Source organism: Macadamia integrifolia, chromosome 1, assembly GCF_013358625.1.
Source record: "Macadamia integrifolia cultivar HAES 741 chromosome 1, SCU_Mint_v3, whole genome shotgun sequence".
Lineage (NCBI taxonomy): Eukaryota > Viridiplantae > Streptophyta > Magnoliopsida > Proteales > Proteaceae > Macadamia > Macadamia integrifolia.
This window is the reverse complement of record NC_056557.1, coordinates 35,253,015-35,277,103: the sequence shown is the minus strand read 5'-3', so window position 1 is coordinate 35,277,103 and position 24,089 is coordinate 35,253,015. Positions and strand designations below refer to the sequence as shown.

Genomic DNA, 24,089 nt, shown 5'->3' with positions numbered 1-24,089 from the left:
TCTTTCACTTGGGCCTTCCTGGCGGCCGCAGCTGCCTTAACATCTACTTGGAGAGTTGCACTGCATGGGAGAAGCGAAAGTTAGCACAAGGAAGAAGTAGATGAGGCAAGAATGAAATCGGGTGAACCTAAGACTCACCTGGGCTAAGCCCGAATCGAAACAGGATGGCATCCGATTGAAGACTATCAAACTCGATTGGCCGACTCCGAGGCTTGCATTTGGCCAATGCCAGCGACTCCACATCCACCCGGAAGAGGGCTGGCACGGAGTTCACATTCTTCAAGTCAGGGATGTCCCAGACGTTGCCGATGGGGAAACCCTCGGATGATCTCACAAAGAAGTACTTATGCTTCCAGCCATGGATCGATGTAGGATACCCATTCAACAGCCTAATGTCCTTCCGAGGGCTGAAGTAATACTAGCCCGAGTCCCCTTTACTGGCACCGAGGGACAGACAATTAAGAAAAAGAGGAAAGGAGATGGGCCTTTGAATTCGAGAGAAGTATACTATAAAACTAAGGATCTGCCGCCACCCATTCGGAGTCAACTGGGCTGGACAGATGCCATAGTGCCGAAACACTTGGCTGAAGAAAGGGTGAAGAGGAAGCCAAAGCCCTACCTTGAAGGCATCTCGGTAGAAGCAGAGTTCACCAGGGCTCCTATAACTAGCCCTGTCAGTGGACCTTGGGAGCCGAAGGTCGAACTTGCCCGGGATACTACAGGAGACCCTATGCTCATCTAGCTCGACCTCAGACATAGTAGATACTATGTCCCTAGCCTCTACGGGAAGAGACTCATTTGTCTGGGCTCGGGATTCAAGAACCCCTTCTATAATATCCTCAATGCTCGGACCACCTGCTGATGCACGGGGTGTTGTAGTAGAGGAAGAGACAAGGGATGAATGGGACTCGGAGGACAAACCCAAGGACACGCCTCGGACACGTCCGGGGCTACGATTCCTGAGGTTAGAGATGGTCCCCCCAAAGGATGAGGGCCTATTTTCGAAGGAGCTAAACATGGAACTTATTGATGACGATGGATGAGGAAATTGAAGACGAAGGAGAGAGTATGAGATCGAAGGTTGATGGCTCTGGTAGAGAGAATGCCTAAAATGAGGGAAATGTTGCTTTATATAGGCAAGGTAACGACGATCCGACTGCTTGAGGCCATTAATGACCAAAACACATCATCAATGGGGATTCTCGAGGCACTCCCAAGAAAAATACATGAGTGATGCGTCGCTCGAGCCAGATACATGAGGAACATACTACTCAAGTTAAATGCACGAGGAACCAAACCTCTTTCGTCCTTCGGTTGGGGGCTCAGGCCAAGGCTGAGCAGACCTAACCGAAGGTCACTACCTCAGTTGAGGGGCTCAGGCCAAGACCGAGCAAACTTGACCGAAGGTCACTACCTTGGTTGAGAGCTCAAGCCAAGGCTGAGTAGACCTGACCGAAGGTCTCTACCTTGGTTGGGGGCTTAGGCCAAGGCCAAGTAGACCTGACCGAAGGTCTCTACCTCTGTTGGGGGCTCAGGCCAAAGCCGAGCAGACCTAATCGAAGGTCTCTATTTCGGTTGGGGGCTCAGGCCAAGGCCGAGCTGACTTGACTGAAGGTCACTATTTCGGTTGGTTGCCCATGTCAAAGCCGAGCATACCTGACTGAAGGCCTCTACTCAGACAGGACAAAGGCCGAATCAGAATGAAGAGGGCCAAAGGAACATGAAGAGAGGGGGAAAAGAAAGGCATGGTTACTCCCATTAGAAGGGTTTCTTAGTGGCAGTAAGGGGGCTTCTGATAAGCTCAAATTAGTCACGTAGTGAGACAAAGGCACGTGGAATCCCAGGTGGGGACACGTTGCACCCAGTCGAGGGATATCCACCACGACTAGGACTCCAGAGATTAGAGGAAGGCGGAGGCTTGAGTCCCCCTCAACGAAGAATGGCGCCCGAAAGACTCTAACTACGTAAGGAGGAGATATGTGAATAGAGAATATCCCCCACAAAGCTAGGAAGACGTATCCTAGTAGGACTCAGAAAGGGGGTAATCCTATAAGAAGGAACCCTAAAAGATAGAACAGATTGGTCAATACGCTCATACCATTACTCTTATGAAAAAAACTGTTATGTCGGTCTCTCACTTGGGCGTTGGAGGACTAATCCCGGAGACACCTTCGGGCCTCTGCCTTCTGTGCTTGTGCAGGATCGGCGTTCAACCTCATACATATTTTTGGCAGTAACATAATAAATCTTGGGAGAGGACGGTACACTGTATAGGATTGCCCAAGGACCAGAGAGTGATCCCATGACTAGGGTGACCTTGTGACACGTGCTCGGGTCCTCCAAATCGTGGGATCACTCTCTATTATGTGGGCTCTATAGAGAAGAGTTGGATCATAGCACATAAACCCATTCACCTTGGCATTTTAAATCTCGAGCTCTATTACATTGCAATAATATTTGAATTATGATGAGTCATGCCATATTCAAATTTCAAGCTTCATTTTTATATTCTATTTGATTTGTTTCAAATGCTACAAAAGATAAAAACATGAAAATTATATGGTTGAAAGACTTTGTTTTTTTCTTTTGAAAACATATATAGGGGAATTTACTATCACTCCCCTACACTTGGCCTACATTTACTAAAACTCTCCCACCTTTTAATTTTTTACTGATACTCCCATGCTTTTTGATTTTTACATCTCTTTCTCCCCTAGTCTTCTTAAATGTCTAGATTACCCTTCCTTTTCACTTAACCTATTATATTTTTTTTCATATTGATTGGTTTAAAATATGATTTGAACCAAACCACTTACAAGTTTGGTCTTATCCAATCATCAAGGATATTGAAAAGTTGATGTGTCCTTAAAGATATTATTTATTTATTTATTTCGTCTCATCCAATCATCATGGATGTTTATTATTATTATTATTATTATTATTGTCACAAATTTAATAATTTATTTTTTTTATCGGTATTAGACTGGTATCGGTCTCAGCCAATCTAAGGATTAAAAAAAATAAAAAAACGTGTGGCACTCGATTGGAACATATGATACCGATATAGATATAGATCGGATACAAAATTATTCTTTTTTGAATTTACAATATCCTTGATGATTATATGAGACAAAAATTGTTAGTGGTTTGGTTCAAACTATGTCTTGAACCAATCAATTTGAAAAAAAGTGTAGTAGGTCACAACTGGGCATTTAAAAAAAGCAGAGGAGAAAGAAATGTAAAAATAAAAAAGCAAGAGAGTATCAGTAAAAAAGTAAAAGGTAGGAGAGTTTTAGTAAATATAGGCCAAGTGTAGGGGAGTGATAGTAAAATTCCAACATATATAAGGTCTAAATTGATTTTTTTTGGGTTTTTTTTTTGGTGTTATCATGGTTCTTAACCCTAGTGAATTAGAAATCAACTTTTTTTTTTTTTTTTGTTGAGGAATTAAAAATCAAATTAGAAATCAACTTTTTTCTTTAGTCAAGAAATTAAAAATCAAATTAGATAAAAAACTAATTCATATTAGATTGATGCTTATACGAAAACTAAGGTTATAATCCTATACTGATTTACCAACAAAACAGAAGATTTATAAACTGATTTCTAGCCAATTCAACCTGATTCTGATTTTGATTCTTATTCTGATTCTGATCTCATCTAACAAGAGTTTGTCTCCTTATTGCCCACCCTCTCTAAAGTAATAATTGTAAGTAATAGTACTGTTTTTACGCCCTCCACCACCCCCTCAAAAAAAAAAAAAAAATGAAGAAAAGAAAATAGTAGTGTTGTTTCCACCCCAAAAAAGTACTGTAGGAATAGGTGGACCCAATATTGCTCTAAGGGGTGTCAAAAATGGGAAGGGTTCCTCTACTGTGCATAAGAGGCGGCAACTCAGATCTAATGCCCTACAATACCTTGAAGTGCGTGCCTACAGTGTTGGGTTTCATGACGAATCGTTCTAGAGTATTAGGTCTAAGCTGCCGCCTCTTGTACGCAATAGAAGAGTCAGATCTATTAAAAATGCAAAATAAAACATTAAAACCACCTTGAACAAGTTCTTATCGGATTGTCTTTGGATTGGGGAATTGTTTACCAAATCAAAAGCCTATTTAACCTAAAACCAATATAATGTAAATCGATACCAACTGAACTTTGTTAAAAAACATATTTTCCTATAATTATGTATACACATATGTGTCAAAGCAAACCAAAATCAAACCAAAATTGAAACCGACCCAATAAAATCGATAAAAACCCAAAATCAAACCAAACCAAACCTTCCCACATTGATTACGTTCCAGATTCACATTCCACACTTTGAAAACCCTAATGGTATATTTTCTTACCAAAAATAAAATAAAATAAAATATATTAGAGATATATTTTCATCCAAAAAAAAAACTAAAATACACCAACGATATGTATATTCGATCAGAACCGAGCCACCGACCATTCAGGGCTTCTTGCTCACCAAGTCTGGATGTAATTGTCATTTAGTAATTGATTAGGGTTAGTTCAGTCTAAAATGGGATTAATCGGCATGGAGTCACTCATGAATGCTTATATCTAGGTACCACACGGAAGAGAGAGTGTGTGCGCTCTCGCGATCCTTCTTCGGCATTTTCTTCTTCGTCCTCCTCTCTGTTACGCTTATAAGCACACATCTCTATCGCTCTGGCTAAGAGAATTCTCGTTTCTTCTCAACACTGAAACCATTTTAAATAGAGAACTCAGTTCTATACATCTCTGAACTCTGAATATAGGTAGAAGCTCTATTTATATCTACTTTAATGGAGGCGGCCACCGATTCGCAACAACCAGCGGCGGAATCGGAGGAGCCGAAGAACGAGAGCGAGGACGAAATCTTGCTTTCCAAAGCACATAACTTAATATTAAAGATTACATCTTCTCAGGCAAACCCTAACTCCAAGGTTCTTCATGCCTTGGCTTCCATTCTTGAGACTCAAGAGTCCAGGTTTGTTCACTCTCTTTATATTCCTTTCTATTTGCTCTTTTTGTTTTGATTTTAATTCGACAAGTGCGAGTTTTGTGGATGATGACATAAGTTTTGAACTAAAGATTTGAATTTTGGAGAGGGAAGGAAGGTTGGTGATAGTGGCAGATGGAGGTATATCGGGGCGGTTTGGGAAATTAGGTTTGACTGGATTAGGACTTTTTATGGGCAGTGGAAATTTTTGGGACAAAGGGTTCTGATAATGTAGAATTTTGGTGCGTATGGAGTTGTCTTGAATCATAAGTTCATTACAAAGGAGTGCTAGTCGAAACTTGAATGTTGGTTACTGTTTGTGAACGTTTTTTATATACGCTTGGTGTTCATCATTCCAAATGATGGGCGCCTTCAATTAAAATGTGGTTCTTGTTTTGTTTCTTCTCTATTTTAAAATTTTCAGAATCTGTGAGTTGGTTTCTTCTTAATTTTTTTCCCCCCCATTTATGCATACTTCAAAATCTTCCCTCGATTTCTTCTATGTTTTTCTTCACGTCACTACTCTCTTTGGTGCCGTTTTATTTGGAAAGTTGAGCAGTGTCCACTTTCTTCCAGGCAATGTCTTGGCATGTGCTGGAGTTTGTTTTGGTTTGTTTACATGAAGCTACTTCCTATTAACAATGCGTACACAATATGTATGTGTTCGTTTTGTCTGTAATCTCCTGCCTATCTGCTGTGCTGATGTCTGTTCAAATGGTGCTTTGCTGCTTCTGTTTCACAGGTCTGATCCTTTTACCTCATCAAATCTACTAAGACTTCCTAACTTTCCAATCATCTCTTGCTTATTATGTGTTAATATAAGGATGCTTCCTTTAAGGTGGCAACATGCAAATGATGCATTCACTTTACACTTCCAAAATTTTCTCTGTAAACCAGTTCTCACTCTTAGAGCCAGTTATTGCTAGTTTGCTCCCATCAAGGCATACATTTATCTGCTCTTAAGTTTTTCATCATTCATTTTTTTCTGGGTTAATGCATCCTAAATTCAAATAGTCACTATCACCAGATGTCTTATCTCCATATTGATATTTATACAGGCTTTTGATTTTTCTTGTATGATGTTGTGATAGTATCATTTAATCCATCTTTCAAGTCCTGTAACTTATTGGAAAATGCAAAAAGTTTCATATATATTTGAGACAATCATATGCCTTGTGTTCATAACTTGTATCTTACCTTTATGCTTCGGGCAAGTATTAGAGTATGGTTTCTCATACACATTGGAACTCCTTCGTGGCATTTGTACTTCTTCTGAACTAGTTTCTTGTTCCATTTATGAACTAACATATTTTCCTTGATAATGATATTGAAAAAATGTGAAAAGGTTCGCTGAGCCTCTACAGGAGGTTAGCACCCTCACTCTCTATCTCTCTCTTTCTCACATGAAATGACCTCGCTGCCCTCTTATGTACGAAACCATTTCGTCGCACCTCAATGGTGGTCTATATAGTCTATACTCTATACTTCTTGTTTGGAGAACCCTCTCCCTAAAAAATAATCCTGTTATAATTAGTCCATTCTTTATTATGCTTGAATTTATTTGGATTAATGGATGCTAACTTAAAGAATAATGTAGCTGCCACTATCAGCAAGCTATGGTATCGTAGTTTAATTTCCTAATGGAAATGTTAATGGGGCTTAGGGTCAGCCATCTTGAGTACCCCTAAATTTTTTTGGGCCTCCTAGGAATAAAATGTTCCTTGAAAAGGGGCTATAAAATAGGTGGTACCATGTAGTGTATTGCTTGCGGGGGTTCTTATTCTGCTCAAACTGAAACTTTGGTTTGTGTTATATTGTTATGGTGTTGTGAACAAATTTTGGCAAAAGTGGATCAAGACATTGACATTTTTGAAGTCCTTTGAGTTTAGGAAGAACCTCTTTGGATGTCATTTACCTTGATAACACTTTGGCATGCCTATTTTCCCTCTCCTAGTCATTATTACAACAAACAACAAACAACAAACAAAGCCTTATCCCAACTTAATGGGGTCAGCTACAAGGATTCATACAAAACAAAGTAGGAAAAACTGAGGTTCAAACAAAAAGTAGAGATAAAGAAAACCAAGAAAATAGGACATGATAAAAAGAAATGGCAGAGAGATGAAAGTGATAGGAAAAGGCACAACCTTGCAAGATAGGAGAAACTCAGCTACATGGGGTCGATTACATGGATCCTTGCCCTCCAGTAGGCTCTATCCAAGATCATGTTTGGGACAAGACCTAGACTATGCATGTCATTCCTCACAACTTCTCCTATGGTCATTTTAGGTCTGCCTCTGGATCTTTTAACTCCTTCAATTCTTCAATCATTATCATATCACTTCTCTTTATTGGAACGTCCCTAGGCTTCCGTTGAACATTCTCATGCCACCTCAAACGACTTTCTCAGAGCTTGTCATTAATTAGGGGGCACTCCCAAATCAGTTGTAATACACTCATTCCTTAGTTTATCCTTTATAGTTTTGTCATAGATCCATTGTAATATCCTCATCTTTGCTATACAACTTTTTTACATAATACTTCTTTATTACCCAACATTCTGCCCCATACATCATAGGTAGACTCACAACAGTCCTATCGAACTTCCCTTTAAACTTTAAATAAATACTTTGGTCATATAGCACTCCGGTCGCACCTCTCCACTTCATCCATCCCACTTTAATTCTTTGTGAAACAAGATCCTCTATGTCACCTTCTTTATTTATGGTTGAACCCAAATATCTAAAATAATTACTTTGCGGTATGATGTAGATAAGTCACTTAATGGGCTTATTTTATTGCAAATAAGCCTTGGGTTGGGTAATGTATGTGTTAGGCCTTTGATCCCATGGATTTTCTTTGTTGAATGACTAGTTAGTTACATATTCCAATTGGGGTTCTAGTCTAGTCTTATTTGGAGTCCAACTCTTATTATGTAATGTCTAATCCTACTTGGAGTCTTAACTCCTAGTCATGGTATGACTGTTAATCTGCTCTCTATATGTAGAGGAGCTTATGTACTCTTAATTCTCAGATTTGAATAATGAATGATTGCATTCAATTGCTTAAACAACTGGGATAGCTGTGGGTGAGATGCCCGGGCCTAGATAGCCAATTCCACCCACACTTGTCTTGTTTATTTTCTCTCCTATTCTCTATTTACTGCTACTATTAGGGCTTGCTGATATTGCTTACTGACACTGAAGAATCCTAAGAAAATCAGACCTGTTCACATCCTCAAAGTTAGAACTGACCAGCACCCATGGAGGAATTAGGAGAGAGATCGATCTCCTCTTCCTTCCCTAATTGATCTCTAATCTACGTGGCCTTTTCAGAGGGTGTTCACAACCACCCAAGGATCACTCAATCCTCTTCTTGTTGCTGCCCAAGCAGCCCTACTACAGTCGAAGAATTCTCTCAGATTCTCTCTCCTAGGTCTGGAAATCAAGAAAGCGCATAACTCTCAAACTTGCAGTCAGAAGTTCTTCATATTTGGGGGTTTTTGTACCCTCCCTGGGCCCTACAATTGACCAAATTTGCGGCTCAATTGGAGCCCCACAGACCCATTTGCACCTCTCTTTCTCCAGCCCTATCGCATGTCATTCTCTCTTTAATCGGGTTGGTTTTTGGGCTGGTTTTGCTGCTGCATTGCTACTGTATCCTTGGGGGTTTATTTGCTGGTCTTATTTCTCTAGTTTCCTAATCTATTGCTGGTTAGTCTTGGGTAACTTTTGGATCTTGAGTTGTTTGTTTGGAGTTATAAACTGTTGGGGTAATTTACTTGTAACCTACTTCTGCATTATGGTATCTCTCTCCCCCCAATTTTCATCGTATCATTACCCCTCGTAGTGTGATTAGAGTTACACATCATATATTCCATCTTCGATCTACTAATCTTAAATCCTCTTGATTCCAAGGTTGATCCCATAGCTTTAACTTAGTGTTAATCCATGCTTTTGTCTCATCCACCTAAACGATATCATTGGAGAATAACATACATCATGGGATTTTGTTTTGAATGTTCATTTAACTCATCAATATAAGGGCTTAAGGTTGATCCCTGATGTAACCCAATCGTAATTGAGAATCCCTTGCCGGACCTCCTGTAGATCTTAAATTAGTCAATATGCCCTCATACATATCTTTAATCACATCCACATATTTACTTGTCACCCCTCTCTTCACCAGAAAATGTTGGATTAAGTCTCTAAGGACTATGTCATTGGATTTTTCCAGGTCAATAAAGACCATATGGAGATCCTTCTTGCTAGCTCTATATAATTCCATGAAGCCTCCTTAGGATGTAAATAGCTTCTGTCAGGGATCTACCTGGCATAAATCCAAATTGGTTCTCTGAGATATGAGTCTCTCTTCTCAGCCGGGCTTGAATAGCCTTCTCCCATAGTTTCATAGTATGACTTATTGCTTTTGTGCTTCTATAAAATTATTAATTCATTATTTTTTTTTTGATGAAAATAGGAAGAGAATCAGAATTTGAGCAGAAGCATTCCAATTGAAAGCCTTCTGATTAATTCTACACCCATCCTACAAATTAAAGGCTACCTAAGCAGAGCAGATAGAAATCTGTGATAGATGTTTGTCCTATGTCACATCCTAGCTCTAAGCCTAACAATGCTCTACCTGTTCAACATTTCAGCTATCTTCTTTACTAACTGAAGCCTCCAAGTGAAGGTGACACTCTATAATAGGCTATATGATGGCGACATCTAATAACATACTGACGCAGGAGAATCCCATATAAGCAGTATTGAATTCTCCGCTTCTTATGGGAGTTCCAAGAGTCTTCCTTCCATATGAAAGTTTGAAAATAATATTTTAATGGTTTATTTTCATATAAGTTAAGAAATTCTGTGGTTTGCAGCATTAATGCTATTCTGGTAATTTTGAAGTGACTGATTATGTTAATTTCTGTGTTCATTTGGGGGGGGGGTGTTATAAATTATGTTTTAAAGTAAAATTATGCTTTATGTGATAGTCTACTAGGAGTTTGTGTTTCATTTTTCTTAAGGGTTTTATGGGTGCTCTGCAATAGAATTAAGGGGTATACGGGTTCTGCTGGAAGTTAGTTTCAGTCTTTTAAAGTTTAATTAAGGTATGAGGAGGCTGGAGTAGTGGGTCACACAACTACAAGTTTTTTTTATTTTTTATTTTTTATGTGGATGAGAACTTCGCTGTCAATGTAACCAAATACCACAACTGAAGCTCCTTCTCTTAGGGGCTTCACCAATAGCTAAAAATTCTTCTTATTGTTAATGTTATAGTCTCCATTTCCCATTTGGAGGCTGTATTATGACATTTTTATTATCAATAAAGCATTTGGCACTTATCATTTTTTTGGGGGGGAGGGAGGCGGGGGGGGGGGGGTGAGACATTTCAAGGGTTTTGATGCAGTGAAAGGAATCTAGTAGAAAGAACCACGGCAGGATCACTATAGAAGTTGATAGAGTCGGGTTTTGGATCGAACTGCGAATTAGAGAAATTCAATCTCCAATGATTAGATCTTGATGCAATTCTGGTCAAGTGTAGAGCTTAACCAGATCCATCATTTAATATGAAATATTTGAAAATCGGAGATCTAAAACTAGATGAAACCCAGCTAGCTTAAAATTCAAGCTAACAGTAAAAACTGAGAACGTACTGTAGGTTGTGATGATAAAATTTAAGGAACAGATCAGGGAACAATCTAATAAATTGTAGAACTTCAGATTTGCAGTTCAGAGTTTTCAGACATCATAACCATCAAAATATAGATTACGAACTATGGTAATATAAAGTATTGCCAAGAGGAATCACTTGATGCCAGTGTGCGGATTCCTATGCATGCCCTCTCACAAAGCACCCGTGGACCCCATACTCTGTCATTAAATGCCCATCCCTATTGGATGATTTGTAACTCACCCCTTCAGCGAACCCCTCTCCCTAGAGTATTAGAGAAGAAAGTCAGTAGATAGATGGAAGGAATAAGAAAGAGATTCAGAAATCGATGGGTAAGAATAAGGAAAAATAAAGAAAAGAGAGGAAAGATCACACCTGATCTCAGAGATGAACTGAACCATTAGAAGGAGAAAGAGGAGATCAGATCTGGAATACCATACCTGTATGACAGCTCAAATGCTCCAAAACTCTTAAGAAGACTTAAAAATTCCTTACTCAAATCATGCTTAATTGATGGGGGTGTATACAATAACAAAAGCCCTTTAGAAATCATTAAGTAGAGTCGTAGACTCTATATTGGATTCCTAACCATTCTCGCATACTGAATAAAGTAAATAGCTAATGAGTATCCTAATCTAACTCAGACTCTATAAGTTAAACTACTAATATCGTGCACTGACCACCCCCCACTTTTTGGGCTTATAATTAAGGTCCTATACAATACATGACCCAAATTTAATCAGCCAAAAGCCTATATAACCCTTCCAAGACCCAAAAGAAGGTCTCCCTAGGCTTAATTGGGCAGGCTTGACTGCATTACAGTTTCTATTGTTTAAAGCTTTGTAGCCTACGTAAAGGCAAGGAGCATATCCAATTAGTGGAAATAAGCTTTGGATTGAGTTTTATACATGTTGAGCCTATAGTCCAATGGGTGTTCATTGTAATGGGCCATGTTATGGGCCTAAAATAAGGGTAGGAGTTAGGAATGTGGCTCTTACTTCATTAGTTAGTTTAAACTTTACTGGTTAGTTTAAGTTGGAGTCCTAGTTAGAATGGAGTTGTTTTAAGCCTTTTACTGGTCAATTAGGTAGCTAGTTTGATTACTAGTTGGTTTTGGTTATTTCTAGTCATGTAGAAGTCAAGTGTTAAGAGTATATATGTATATATAGGTAACCAATTGAGGCATACGAGTATTGAGTTATCTTAGCAATGAACCTTTGGTTTCTTCTACCTTTTGGATTCATGTTGTGCTTGGATGGATTTCCAGTTGTGCTAAGGTGGAATCCTTCATGGAAGAGTGGAGCTCTTTTCAGGTTAGATGGATTCCTAATTATATCCTCGTCTTCTATTATTCTGTTCTGGCTTCTAGTTTAGAGCTAGCTACATATTGGTATATCAGATATCTTGTTGGTCTGATTAGCCTAAAATTCAATATTCAACCCCTGTGGTAGTTGTTTTCTGAAATTAATCTGACAAATATAAGGGGAAGTGTTTCCTGTGGAGAAGCGTGGTCCCTACGCGAACGCGGGGACCAATGAGAGCATATATGCAAGCATCAACAGGGGTGGCATTTTCAGCTTTCATGGGGCGCAAGGTGGTCATTTCACCCCGTGTTTGGGCATAGGAGCCACACTCCCCCAGAGTTCTTTGACTTACCCCTGATCTGTTCTTTAAATTCTGAGTTTTCTAGTTGCTGGACTAGAACTAGTTACACAAGGATTCTTTGGTTGAGCCCTTATCTGTTCTCTGAATATGATCAGAATTTTCTAGCAAGTAGACCTCCCTAAATGGTCCAGCCAACCAGGGTATCAGGTGCATATGATTTGACCTCTGGAATTTCTGTTTTTTAGTTCTTTTCTGTCCAATTAGCTCTCTGTTAGTTCTTGCTTGTTCTGTTTTTTGGAGAAGGGAAATCAGCCTCTAGTTTCTAGCTTGGGACTAGTTATTGCATTAATCCCTTGGATTCTCTCTGCAAGAGTAAGAAGAGGCATGTGGCCGTCCAACCTTGAAATTTTGGCTCCCAACAGCTATCTCAATTTTATGTAGAAAATGAAGGACTTATTAAAACTGGCTAGCTGTAATTGCACAACTTCTTGATCCAGTGAGTACTGTACTGATTCTGTGTGTTCAATTGGTATAGTTGCTCCAACAAAATCGTTAGTTATTCTGCATTGAAAATTGCTCATGTTTATATTCTTGCTTTGCGTTGCACTTGTAATGTAAATTTAAATTGAGGATTCCTCGTGCAATCCCAAGAGTGTGAATAGTGTTCCTCTTTTAGTTAGGGATGTAAACAGATCGGATACGGATCGAATTCGAATCGGATGTGTTCGGATCCGGATATTTCCTGACTGGATTCGGATACCCCTAAACGAATACGGATGCGGATCGAATTCGGATTTTTAACTATCGTTTACTCTCTGACTTGTGTAATCCTGACATTCCTCCCCCTAATGAATATAATTTGCTCTTAATCCGTCTTTGTAAATTATTTTAATTATTTTTCTCATTCTCTAGAACCTGTTTAAACTTCAAGAACCCTTAAAATCATTAATTGATTATTTAATCGGATCGGATAATTATTTTTTGGATAATTCAGATTTTATTCCGGATACCCTTTAACTGAATACGGATACCCCTAAATGAATATGAATGCAAATTCAAATTCGGATTTCTTCTGTCCATTTACGTCCCTACTTTTAGTGCCCTATTTTCTCTTACTTACCTGTTAGGATGTTCCTTTCTCACGTATTGCCACGTATTGCCACGTATAGACTTAAGATTAGTCAAAAGATGTTGATGGCTTTGGTACTGCATTTATTATACCTCCACTACTGTCATGCTTGAAGCTTCTTTTTTATGATTATATATATATTTTTTTGTTTTTTGTTTTTTTAATTCAGATACATGGAGGAGTCAGGTCATTCCTCTGTCACTAATGGGCGTGCTTCTCATAATATTGGAAGGCTGGGGAATTTGGTTCGGGTAACTGATTTTAGCTGTAATTTTTTTTTTGGTTAGAAATTTTATCTGTAATGAATTGCATGTTTTTTCCTAATTTGTAGAAACCTTGGAGTTTTGTGATAATATGATATTTAGTTTAGCTGGGTTTGCTGACCTGAAATCCCCCTCCCCTCTTTACTCCCTTAGGAGAATGATGATTTCTATGAGCTTATATCCTCTAAGTTTCTTGCGGAAACTAGATACTCCACCAGCATCCGAGCAGCTTCTGCAAGGGTACTTCTTAGCTGTTCGGCAACCTGGATGGTAAAGTTCGTTATTTTTTCTTTGTTAGTCTTTGCTATCCGTTCACTGTGAGACAAATTGGTCTCGAAATGGTTGACTTACTGGGAAAATGGATGGTCTGCAAATTTTTGCAGTATCCTCATGTCTTTGAAGATGCTGTTCTGGAGAACATCAAAAGCTGGATACTGGATGACAATGCCAGGTCCTTTGGAGATGAACACAATAGAAAGCATGATTCGAGAAATGAGACACCCACAGATTCTGAAATGCTGAGAACATATGCTACTGGACTTCTTGCTTTATGCTTAGCTGGGTGTGTACCATGAACATCTTTCTTACTTATTTCCTGTCTATCCTGTTTATTTTGTGTCTGATTTTTTTTTTTAATGATAATTTCAGTGGAAGTCAAGTAGTCGAAGATGTGTTAACGTCTGGATTATCGGCGAAGCTCATGCGTTATCTTCGCACAAGGGTTCTTGGGGAAACAAGTACAAGTCAAAAAGATGCTAGTTATCTAACAGAAAATAAGAATACATCAGGTACTTGCATAAAAGGTAGAGAAGAAAGTAGGGGTAGGTTCCGGCAGGTAATGGATGCCGCTCAATTAGATGGTCCTAGGTTGGTAGATGAGGGATTGTTAGATGATCAAAGTGGGGAGAGGGATCATGATAAAAGCACAAGTTTTAGACAAGCCCGAGGTGAGGAGTGTTCAGGTGATGGAGGAGAGTCAATAAAAGCTCGAGAATATGCAGATGACTTACCTGAGAGGGTTGATGTGTTTGAGGTAGATGAGGATGATGTTGAACAGTTTGGTGACGAAAGAAGGCAAAATCATGATTTACATGATGGGAAGGAAAATTTTGGTGACAGATTCAGTACAGGTAGATCTGTGAGAGATGAAGATGCTGAAGAGAACATCAGAGATGATTCAACAAGGCGCAGGGCAAACCGTGGTTGGGCAAGGATTAGAGGAAAGGGAAGGGTTAATGAAGGAGCTGTAGACAATGAAAGAGCTTTGACCTCTCCAGGATCTGGAATACGATTAGGAGGACAAACCCGGTGTGTTAGAGAGAGGAATCAAATAAGAAATCAAGATTTCAAAAGAGTACATGATGCCAAAAAGTCTTTGGGAAGAATCAATGCTGATGGATTTGTTGCATCAACAGAGGATAATGACGATCGTTTTCAAGAATTCAAAGTTGGCACAAGGGATATCTCTGATCTGGTAAAGAACGCAGTTAGAGCTGCTGAAGCCGAAGCCAGAGCAGCCAATGCATCTGCCGAGGCAATGAAGGCAGCCGGTGATGCTGCCGCTGAACTTGTGAAGAGTGCCGCTTTAGAGGTGATTATTGGCTGGGTTTGTCTGTGTTCTGTAGGTATTACGTTCTAACAAGCAACTGTATTTTGATTCATTTTATATGTAGGAATTTACGAGTACAAATAATGAAGAAGCTGCAGTTTTAGCTGCTTCAAAGGCGGCATCTACTGTTATAGATGCTGCTAATGCTACTGAGGTCTCAAGGTAAGTGGAACTAGCTTTGTATTTTCTTTGTTTATGCCTAAATAGTTTGCAGTACGGTGGCTATACATATTTTATTTGTTTGACAGGACCTCTAGTAATCTCGATGAGGATTCGATTCGTTCAAAGGCCACAGAACCAGAAAAAGAGGAGTTAGAAGGTTCATTTGTATTGGATACTGACTCTCTTGCACAGTTGAGAGAAAAGTACTGTATTCAATGTCTTGAGATACTTGGAGAATATGTTGAAGTCCTGGGCCCTGTTCTTCATGAGAAGGGAGTGGATGTCTGTCTTGCACTACTGCAACGGTGTTCAAAAAAAAGAGAGACAGCAGCTGTCACAGTTCTTCTGCCTGATGTGCTGAAGCTAATCTGTGCTTTAGCTGCTCATCGTAAATTTGCTGCATTATTTGTTGATCGTGGTGGAATGCAAAAACTTCTTGCTGTCCCGAGAGTTAGTCAGACTTTCTTTGGTCTGTCATCCTGCTTATTTACTATTGGTTCTCTTCAGGTAAATGGATATAACGATTCTATGGGATCATTTTTTTTTTTAAATTTATTTATTTAGTTTGTGTTGTTGGCATTCCTCTACTCTTTTGACCTAAATATTCTTGCTTTGGAGGATATCTTTTCAGGGAATTATGGAACGTGTATGTGCTCTTCCTTCAGATATTGTCAACCAAGTGGTTCAGCTAGCCCTCCAGCTTCTTGAGTGTCCAGAAGATCAAGCCAGAAAAAATGCTGCTATATTTTTTGCAGCTGCATTTGTCTTCCGGGCAATTGTGGACTCCTTTGATGGACAGGATGGTTTGCAGAAATTTCTAAACCTCTTACATGGTGCTGCCTCGGTGAGGTCAGGCGGTAATTCTGGGACACTGGGTCTGTCCAATCTGGGATCTCTTCGAACTGATCAGTCACCTGCCGAGGTGCTGACTGCATCCGAGAAGCAAATAGCTTATCACACCTGTGTTGCTCTGCGGCAATACTTCAGGGCACACCTTCTATTGCTTGTGGACTCCCTTCGTCCTAACAAAAATCGAAGTGCTGCCCGACATATTCCCAGTGCTAGGGCTGCCTACAAGCCACTTGACATCAGTAATGAGGCCATGGATGTAGTGTTTTTGCAAACACAGCGTGATCGGAAGCTTGGCCCCGCATTCGTAAGAGCTCGTTGGGCTGCAGTGGACAAGTTCTTAGCCTCCAATGGGCATGTTATTATGCTGGAATTATGTCAAGTATGTAATTCCCATTCCTTTTCTTTTCCTCCATTTGTTTTTGTGCTTACTTGCCTGCTTATCATATTTAAGACGAGTGACTGACTTGAGTTATTACTTAGGCCCCAACTGTTGAACGGTACTTGCATGACTTGGCTCAATATGCATTGGGTGTTCTTCACATTATTACATTGGCACCTTACAGCCGTAAACTGATTGTAAATGCCACATTGAGCAATGATCGAGTTGGTATGGCAGTTATTTTGGATGCGGCAAATGGTGCTGGTTATGTAGATCCTGAGGTAAAGATCTTATGTTTCAATAGTTTCCTGACATTGGATGCTGCAAGAAGCCTCTACAAGCTGATTTTTTGCTTTCATGGTTTTACATTATATTGGATGCATTTATTTTGTTTTGGCAGGTTATTCAGCCAGCACTAAATGTGTTGGTTAATCTTGTTTGCCCGCCCCCTTCAATTAGTAACAAACCGCCTGTGCTTCCACAAGGTCAGCAGTCTGTTTCAGTTCAGACCTCTAATGGTTCTGCTGTGGAGAATAGAGAAAGACATGCTGAAAGAAATGTCTTAGACCGAAATCTTTCCTTGCCCGTTCAGAATGAGTCCAGGGAGCGGAATGGTGAATCTGCTGTTGTGGAACGTGGCTTCTCAACAGTACTTAGTACACCGGGTAATTCACAAGCAGCTGTTCCTACTGTCACTTCTTGGGTGGTGGGAGATCGTAGGATATCCTTAGGTCCTGGAGCAGGTTGTGCTGGCCTTGCTGCACAGTTGGAGCAAGGATATCGTCAGGCAAGGGAGGCTGTTCGCACCAACAATGGAATAAAGGTTCTTTTGCATCTTCTCCATCCTCGTATACTTACACCTCCTGCTTCTCTTGACTGTATACGTGCTCTTGCCTGCCGAGTCCTGCTTGGTTTAGCCAGGGATGAATCAATTGCACATATTTTGACGAAGCTTCAGGTGAGTGATGTTCTAATGTAATAGTTGCTTTTATAAGTTATGCACCACTGTTTTTGGGTGATAACACTGACCACTTGCTTATAAACAAAGCTGATTAGAGGAATTGTAGCTGGTTTATTTACTAATTTCAATTGTACCCATGTAGTCAGTTGGATTTAAACTTTCTGTTTTGTGCACTGACTGAGATAGGGAGATTTTTATTTATTTTTTTGGGTAATTAAAATTGATTACCAAAGGAAGAGAAATACAGGGACTCCCTAGAAAAGGAGAGAGAGCAAGCAACAATACAAAGCTAAACCCCGCCCCTCAGGAAGAGGAGGCATGATAGATGGAACAATGAAAAGGGGAGGTCCCAGGAATCCGCAATTAGCCAATTCCAAGGGGGAGTTGAAATTTTTTTTGACTTTAATGTGGAAAGCGAGAACATTTCATATTGGCCTTGTAGATTTAATCTATGGTTATTATGTGCTTGATCTGTGGAATGAATAATCTGCACTTCAAATTTGATGTAATTAGGGTTTTTGATTTTTGTGGGATAGTTTTTTCCTATTTAGTTGCACTACACTAGTGACTAGTGATAAGCTTTGGACAATATACAGAAAGACGATTAGATGGTCCTTCCCCATCGAAAAGTCATGTGTCTAGGTTGATGACCCCATCACTGTTTGATCAAGGTGTGGTTTCAGTCTGGGGGATTGTTGGAAGGGTTCTTTTTGTTCCGTTTTTGCTATTTCTGATTTTTTTCTTGGTGTGTGGGGTTGGGGGAGGCTGCTGTTTATTGGTTGGGTTTCATGCTGTTTCTCTTTTGTGCTCTCCTTGCTCGGCGTCCTTCATTGGGCCTTTGGGGGTATCTGTTGCATTGCATCTTTACAGATGGTTTCTTGTTATTTCTCTGTTGTGCTCTCCTTGCTGTCTTTTATTGGGGTGCCCTGTTGTATTGTGTCTTTACAGATGAATGCTTTTGGTATATATTTACAAATATTTCAAATGGGTCTTTGATTTGTATCTTTAAATTTGAAATGGTGTTGTAGGTGGGGAAAAAACTCTCAGAGCTTATTCGAGATTCAGGCAATCAGACGTCTGGTTCAGAGCAGGGCAGGTGGCAAGCAGAACTTACCCAAGTAGCAATAGAGTTGATTGGGGTAAGCATCAGGAGGCCCTACGTTAAGATTTCCAACTTTGTGTGTTTATGTGTAGAAACAAAATCTGAGCATCCCCATGCCTTAAGAAATTGCTATCCCAACTTCTTTTTAGGGTGTAAGGCAATTGCAATTCACTTTACCCATTTCTTGAATTTTGTTATGGAAATGTAAGTCTTTTTGCACTGAATTATGTAGTTTCCATCTTATAGGCGGGCTATGATTTGAGGTGTTGTGGATAACGTGTCATATTCATCTTCCACCCTGAGTTATGTGAAGAAAAAATTCTAGTTTCTACATATCTTGCATTGAACAGGATACATGAATTTTTCTTTCTTTCTTTCTTTTGTTTTTTTTACTAGGGGGTGTGCACATCGAACATCAATAGAGAGGACTCTAGGTGGGGGGCACCTTTGGGTTCTTTTATCTGCGCCACCCCTCCCCTCCCCCAAAAAAAAAAAAAAAAAAAAAAGATTAAAAAGTGCTCAAATTTTGTACTTGTTGCTCGTGTTGCTATTGCCGAATGTGGTAGTTTTAATATGAAGCAATATAACGTGTTCAGTTATACCGGTCAATCTCAACATAGACTTGGATGGCTGATGATATTTGAGGAAAGGGTTTAATTCATGATGGGATGTATGATTTTTCAATAATTGTCAGATAATTAGTTCACATGGTCGCTAAACATCCAATGGTCAAAATAGCCACACAGCTATGTTATTAAGGCACACACCACATGTGAGAGGCATCCCCCTTGTACCTCAATCTATGTCACTGGGGTATGTGGCTTGCACCTTTGTGTGCCTCTGTTCAAGCAAAAAAAGAAAAAAAAAAAGGATCACCTTTTGTTCAATGATGGCATCCTTGGAGGCTCCTTCAGGTTGAGTAAATATATCTTGCTGCCTTGTTTTATAATATTGCAAATTGATTAGGTTAAACTAAGTTATTGTCTTCATTGGTTTAGTGTATCTGTTTCTGATTGCTTGTAATTTGTACAATAGTAGAATGTTGTTGTGGTGCTCTGGTAGCTGTTATACGACTATCTTTATCGTTTAGGAGAATTTTACGTTAGTTTTGACAGCCTTGATTGAACTCTGGCTTGGAGCTTTGAACGACTTTTTAGTGTATATTGCTCTATCTATCCAACAGTGGCATTGGCCATATCAGCTTTTCACATGGCAAAAATAGCCACCCATCAAGGGCTTCATTTCTCAGGGTGCTACTAGAGGAACCTATTTCCTTCTTGTTGTGAGGCATAGAAATGAACTAATTAATAATTACTTCTTGATTTTCACAGTTTTTATCTGCTTATGCTTGCAGGAAATTCACATTACCATAGTCTAGTCATGAGACGATCAATTTATAACATACATCTATGTTTGTCCTGCAGATTGTGACAAATTCTGGACGTGCAAGTACACTAGCAGCAACTGATGCTGCTGCCCCTACTTTGAGGCGTATAGAAAGAGCAGCTATAGCTGCTGCGACTCCTATTACCTACCATTCTAGGTATTTTTCACTTTTTTATTTTGTAATTTTGTCCCTATATCTTCTTCTGCTTCTATTCACTTCTATTTTGTGTGCTAATTTCAGGGAGCTTTTACTACTTATACATGAGCACCTTCAAGCATCTGGCTTGACAAGTACTGCTGCTTCATTGCTAAAAGAGGCTCATTTGACGCCTCTACCATCTATGGCAGCGCCACCTTCACTCCTACACCAAACTTCTGTTCAAGAAACTCCACCCACTCAAATTCAGTGGCCATCTGGTCGTACTCCTGGTGGGCTTCTTTCAGATACATCAATACCAACAGCGCGGGATGAGGACGCCAGCCTAAAGACTGATTCTGTTGTGTCTTCTTCAAAGAAGAAACCCCTGGTTTTCTCACCTAGTCTCAGCTTTCATTCAAGAAATCAGCGTCCGTCTGATCCACCGTCAACCAGAAAGATTCCCAGTGTTTTGAAGAATGAAGCCGCAGCTTCTGGCGTATCAGATACTTCAGTAGTGTCTGTTGAAAAAACTTGTGCGGATACGGAACCCCAATTTAAGACTCCACTTGTGTTACCTATGAAACGAAAACTAACAGACTCAAGGGATAGTGGACTTCCTTCGCCAGGGAAGCGACATGCCTTTGGTGAGCATGTGTTTCGGTCTCCAATATGCCAGACACCCCCTGTTGTCCGTAGAAGCATTCAAACAATGGATTCCACTGGCTTGTCCGTCACACCAAGCTCTAGTCAGCGAGATCAATGTGGGCGCTCCATTACAAGTGGTATTGTTACTGATAATTGGGATGATGGCCAGTTCAATAGTACCCCTTTGGGTCAGATTACTCCCTCTTCCTCCCAGCCTGGTCTCCTTGCTGACTCACTACCTAATAACACAGAACGAGTCACTCTAGACTCTCTTGTGGTGCAGTATCTGAAGCACCAGCATCGTCAATGCCCTGCCCCGATAACCACTTTACCGCCGCTCTCTCTTTTACACCCACATGTGTGTCCTGAACCAAGAAGAAGTGTTGATGCACCTGCAAATGTGACAGCTAGGCTGAACACACGTGAATTCAGGAACCATTATGGTGGAATACAAGGAGACCGTAGGGATCGTCAGTTTGTCTACAGCAGATTCAGGCCATGGCGCACTTGCCGGGATGATGCTTCCCTCCTGACATGCGTTACTTTTCTGGGTGATTCCTCACAGATTGCAACTGGCAGCCATTCTGGTGAGCTCAAGATTTTTGACACCAACAGTGGTAATGTTCTGGAGACCTCCACAAGCCACCAATCACCGGTTTCACATGTCCAGTCAGCCCTGTGTGGGGATAGTCAACTAATTCTCTCTTCAGGAACTTATGATGTGCGATTGTGGGATGCATCGTCAGTGTCAGGAGGGCCTATGCATACCTTTGAGGGGCGCAAATTGGCACGGTTCAGTAACTCAGGGACCACATTTGCAGCCCTATCATCCGAGTCGTCCAGGCGTGAAGTTCTCTTGTATGACATCCAGACCTACAATCTGGAATTGAAGTTGTCTGACACCTTCACAAATTCTTCAGGCTCAGGCAGAGGGCATGTACAGTCCCTAATACATTTTAACCCATCAGACACAATGCTACTGTGGAATGGAGTCTTGTGGGATCGGCGGGGTAGCCCTATTCATCGTTTTGACCAGTTCACTGATTATGGGGGTGGTGGATTCCACCCTGCTGGAAATGAGGTACGCATAAGGCTTATGATTCTCCTCCAAAATATTTTGTTGTACATTTCTGAGGAAAGCAGGCAGTTACACATGATAGCGTATGGATAGATCTGAGGGTAATAAGCCCACCTTCTAGGACACAACCGAAACTTTTGTTTTGGATGTGAAATCAGAAGTTAACTAGCATATCTATAACTGGTTATGTGGGGCAAATGGTTTTGATCATCTTGGGTCGGTTTAGTTTAAAACATTCTGCAACTTGACAAGTTTCAGTTTAGGGCATCACTTAATTTGGATAAATTCTTGCATTTAAACATCTATTATTAACATGAATTCTAGACTTGGTTATCCATGTAATGGAATCTAGCTCCTTTTGTTTTCATGCAAATAGTTGGTCTTAAACCGAAGTCTTTCCTGATGTTTTAGAGTTTATGATTGCTAACTGGCAATGATATAACATTTGTAGGTTATTATAAATTCGGAAGTATGGGATCTCAGAAAATTCAAGCTTCTCCGCAGTGTACCTTCTTTGGACCAGACTGTTCTAACATTCAACGGACGTGGGGATGTAATTTATGCAATCCTCCGGAGGAATCTTGAAGATATAACATCAGCAGTACACACCCGACGTGTCAGGCACCCCCTTTTTGCTGCATTCCGCACTGTGGATGCTGTTAGCTACTCAGACATTGCCACAATCCCGGTTGACCGCTGTGTCCTTGATTTTGCAGCAGAGCCAACTGATTCTTTTGTTGGTTTGGTATCCATGGATGACCATGAGGAGATGTTTGCTTCTGCCAGGCTCTATGAGATAGGCCGAAGGAGGCCAACAGATGATGATTCTGATCCTGATGATGCTGAAACTGAGGAAGAAGATGACGATGATGATGACTCAGAAGCTGATGAGGATCCGATATTGGGAACCGACCTGGATGGTGACATGGACAGTGATGGTGATGATATGAGCAACGATGATGACGATGATGAGAGTATAGACGACATGGATGATGATGATGATGAAGATGGAGACTTTGCTATTGATGATGTGGATTATGATGGTGGCACAGGAATTTTGGAGATTGTAACTGAGGGTGACGAAGAGGAGGATAGTGAGGTGGTTGGATCTTTCAGTAGCGGGGAGGAAGGTGATATCGACAATCGATTTGGTTTCTGATGTTATATTGGGAGGGGTGTTTGCCATGCCGCCGGCTTTGTAAGAATCCTCATGCCAACCAATGGGAGCACGGAAGAGGATGGGAGCACATTTCTTAGTTGGGGCAAGTGTCAAGAAGGAGAGAATAGTGTTAATGAGAAGAGAATGTGAGAGGGCGAATCACGCCATGAGCATGTGAATCATTTTCCCATGTTATATATAAAGTATTCTTTGAATGGTTTAAGGGAATTTATTTGAGGAAAAATCTTTGTCACCATAAAGCGCAATAACCATGGATTTCATTTTGTCATGTGAAAAAGTGATGTGGTAAATAAGACCGTTCGATGTCTAGGAAATGGTTAGGGGAGTACGATAAGCCATGTGGTTAATTTTTACCTCAATTTTGTTCAATTTTTTTATGCATATAATGGCATACCCTTCCTTGGCAGATTATAATCTCATGCATCTTATTTGTAGTCTTTCTACAAAAGAAAAAAAAAATATTTAGCCCTGAAAATTTCAAGTTATTCATCTTGTGGGGCCAAATGAGAGTGAGTGTGGATATTTAATGAGGGTGGAATTTTTTCATTTCATACAAAAAAGGGTGGGCTGTCATTTTACCTCTTGACGTAATTTTCTTTTTCTCTTTGGACCATATTATTCATCCATCCACCTATAGGGGCAGTGACAAGGGGCATTCAATTCCTTACTTCTTGTCCATTTCAAACATATTGCGGATCATTCGGTATTTTGGTACGTTAATATAACTTTCGATTTAAGGGAGCGGGGAAGCGGTAACATTACAAGTGCAACCGTGGCAAAAGTTGGAGAAGGCTCTGTAGCCCAAGGAGACGACAATCACTCCTCTGTTCATCTTGGAAGAACATTTGATAAAAAAGAAAAATTTTCTTTGCCATGATTTGGGATTTCGTGAGAAGTCTTGCACCATAGACATAAGGGCGTGCAATAATCGTA

At 40.2% G+C, this 24,089-nt stretch overlaps 1 protein-coding gene across 2 annotated transcripts; it reads left to right on the top strand.

The window, feature by feature from the left end:
• The first annotated feature begins 4,585 nt into the window (after positions 1-4,585).
• On the top strand, positions 4,586-23,424 carry LOC122085435 (DDB1- and CUL4-associated factor homolog 1-like). Of its 2 annotated transcripts, XM_042653877.1 has the most exons (15): positions 4,841-4,978; positions 5,567-5,732; positions 13,570-13,651; positions 13,817-13,933; positions 14,047-14,225; positions 14,312-15,254; positions 15,337-15,434; positions 15,521-15,941; positions 16,066-16,665; positions 16,767-16,946; positions 17,066-17,623; positions 18,655-18,765; positions 20,153-20,271; positions 20,356-21,979; positions 22,428-23,424. In XM_042653877.1, exons 2-15 carry the CDS (start codon positions 5,632-5,634, stop codon positions 23,133-23,135), a joined length of 5,841 nt encoding a protein of 1,946 aa, XP_042509811.1. In that variant the 5' UTR covers positions 4,841-4,978; positions 5,567-5,631; the 3' UTR covers positions 23,136-23,424. The 2 variants fall into 2 exon arrangements, with proteins under 2 accessions (XP_042509805.1, XP_042509811.1); XM_042653871.1 differs by lacking the exon at positions 5,567-5,732 and having other exon boundaries at positions 4,586-4,978.
• The last annotated feature ends 665 nt before the right edge of the window (positions 23,425-24,089 follow it).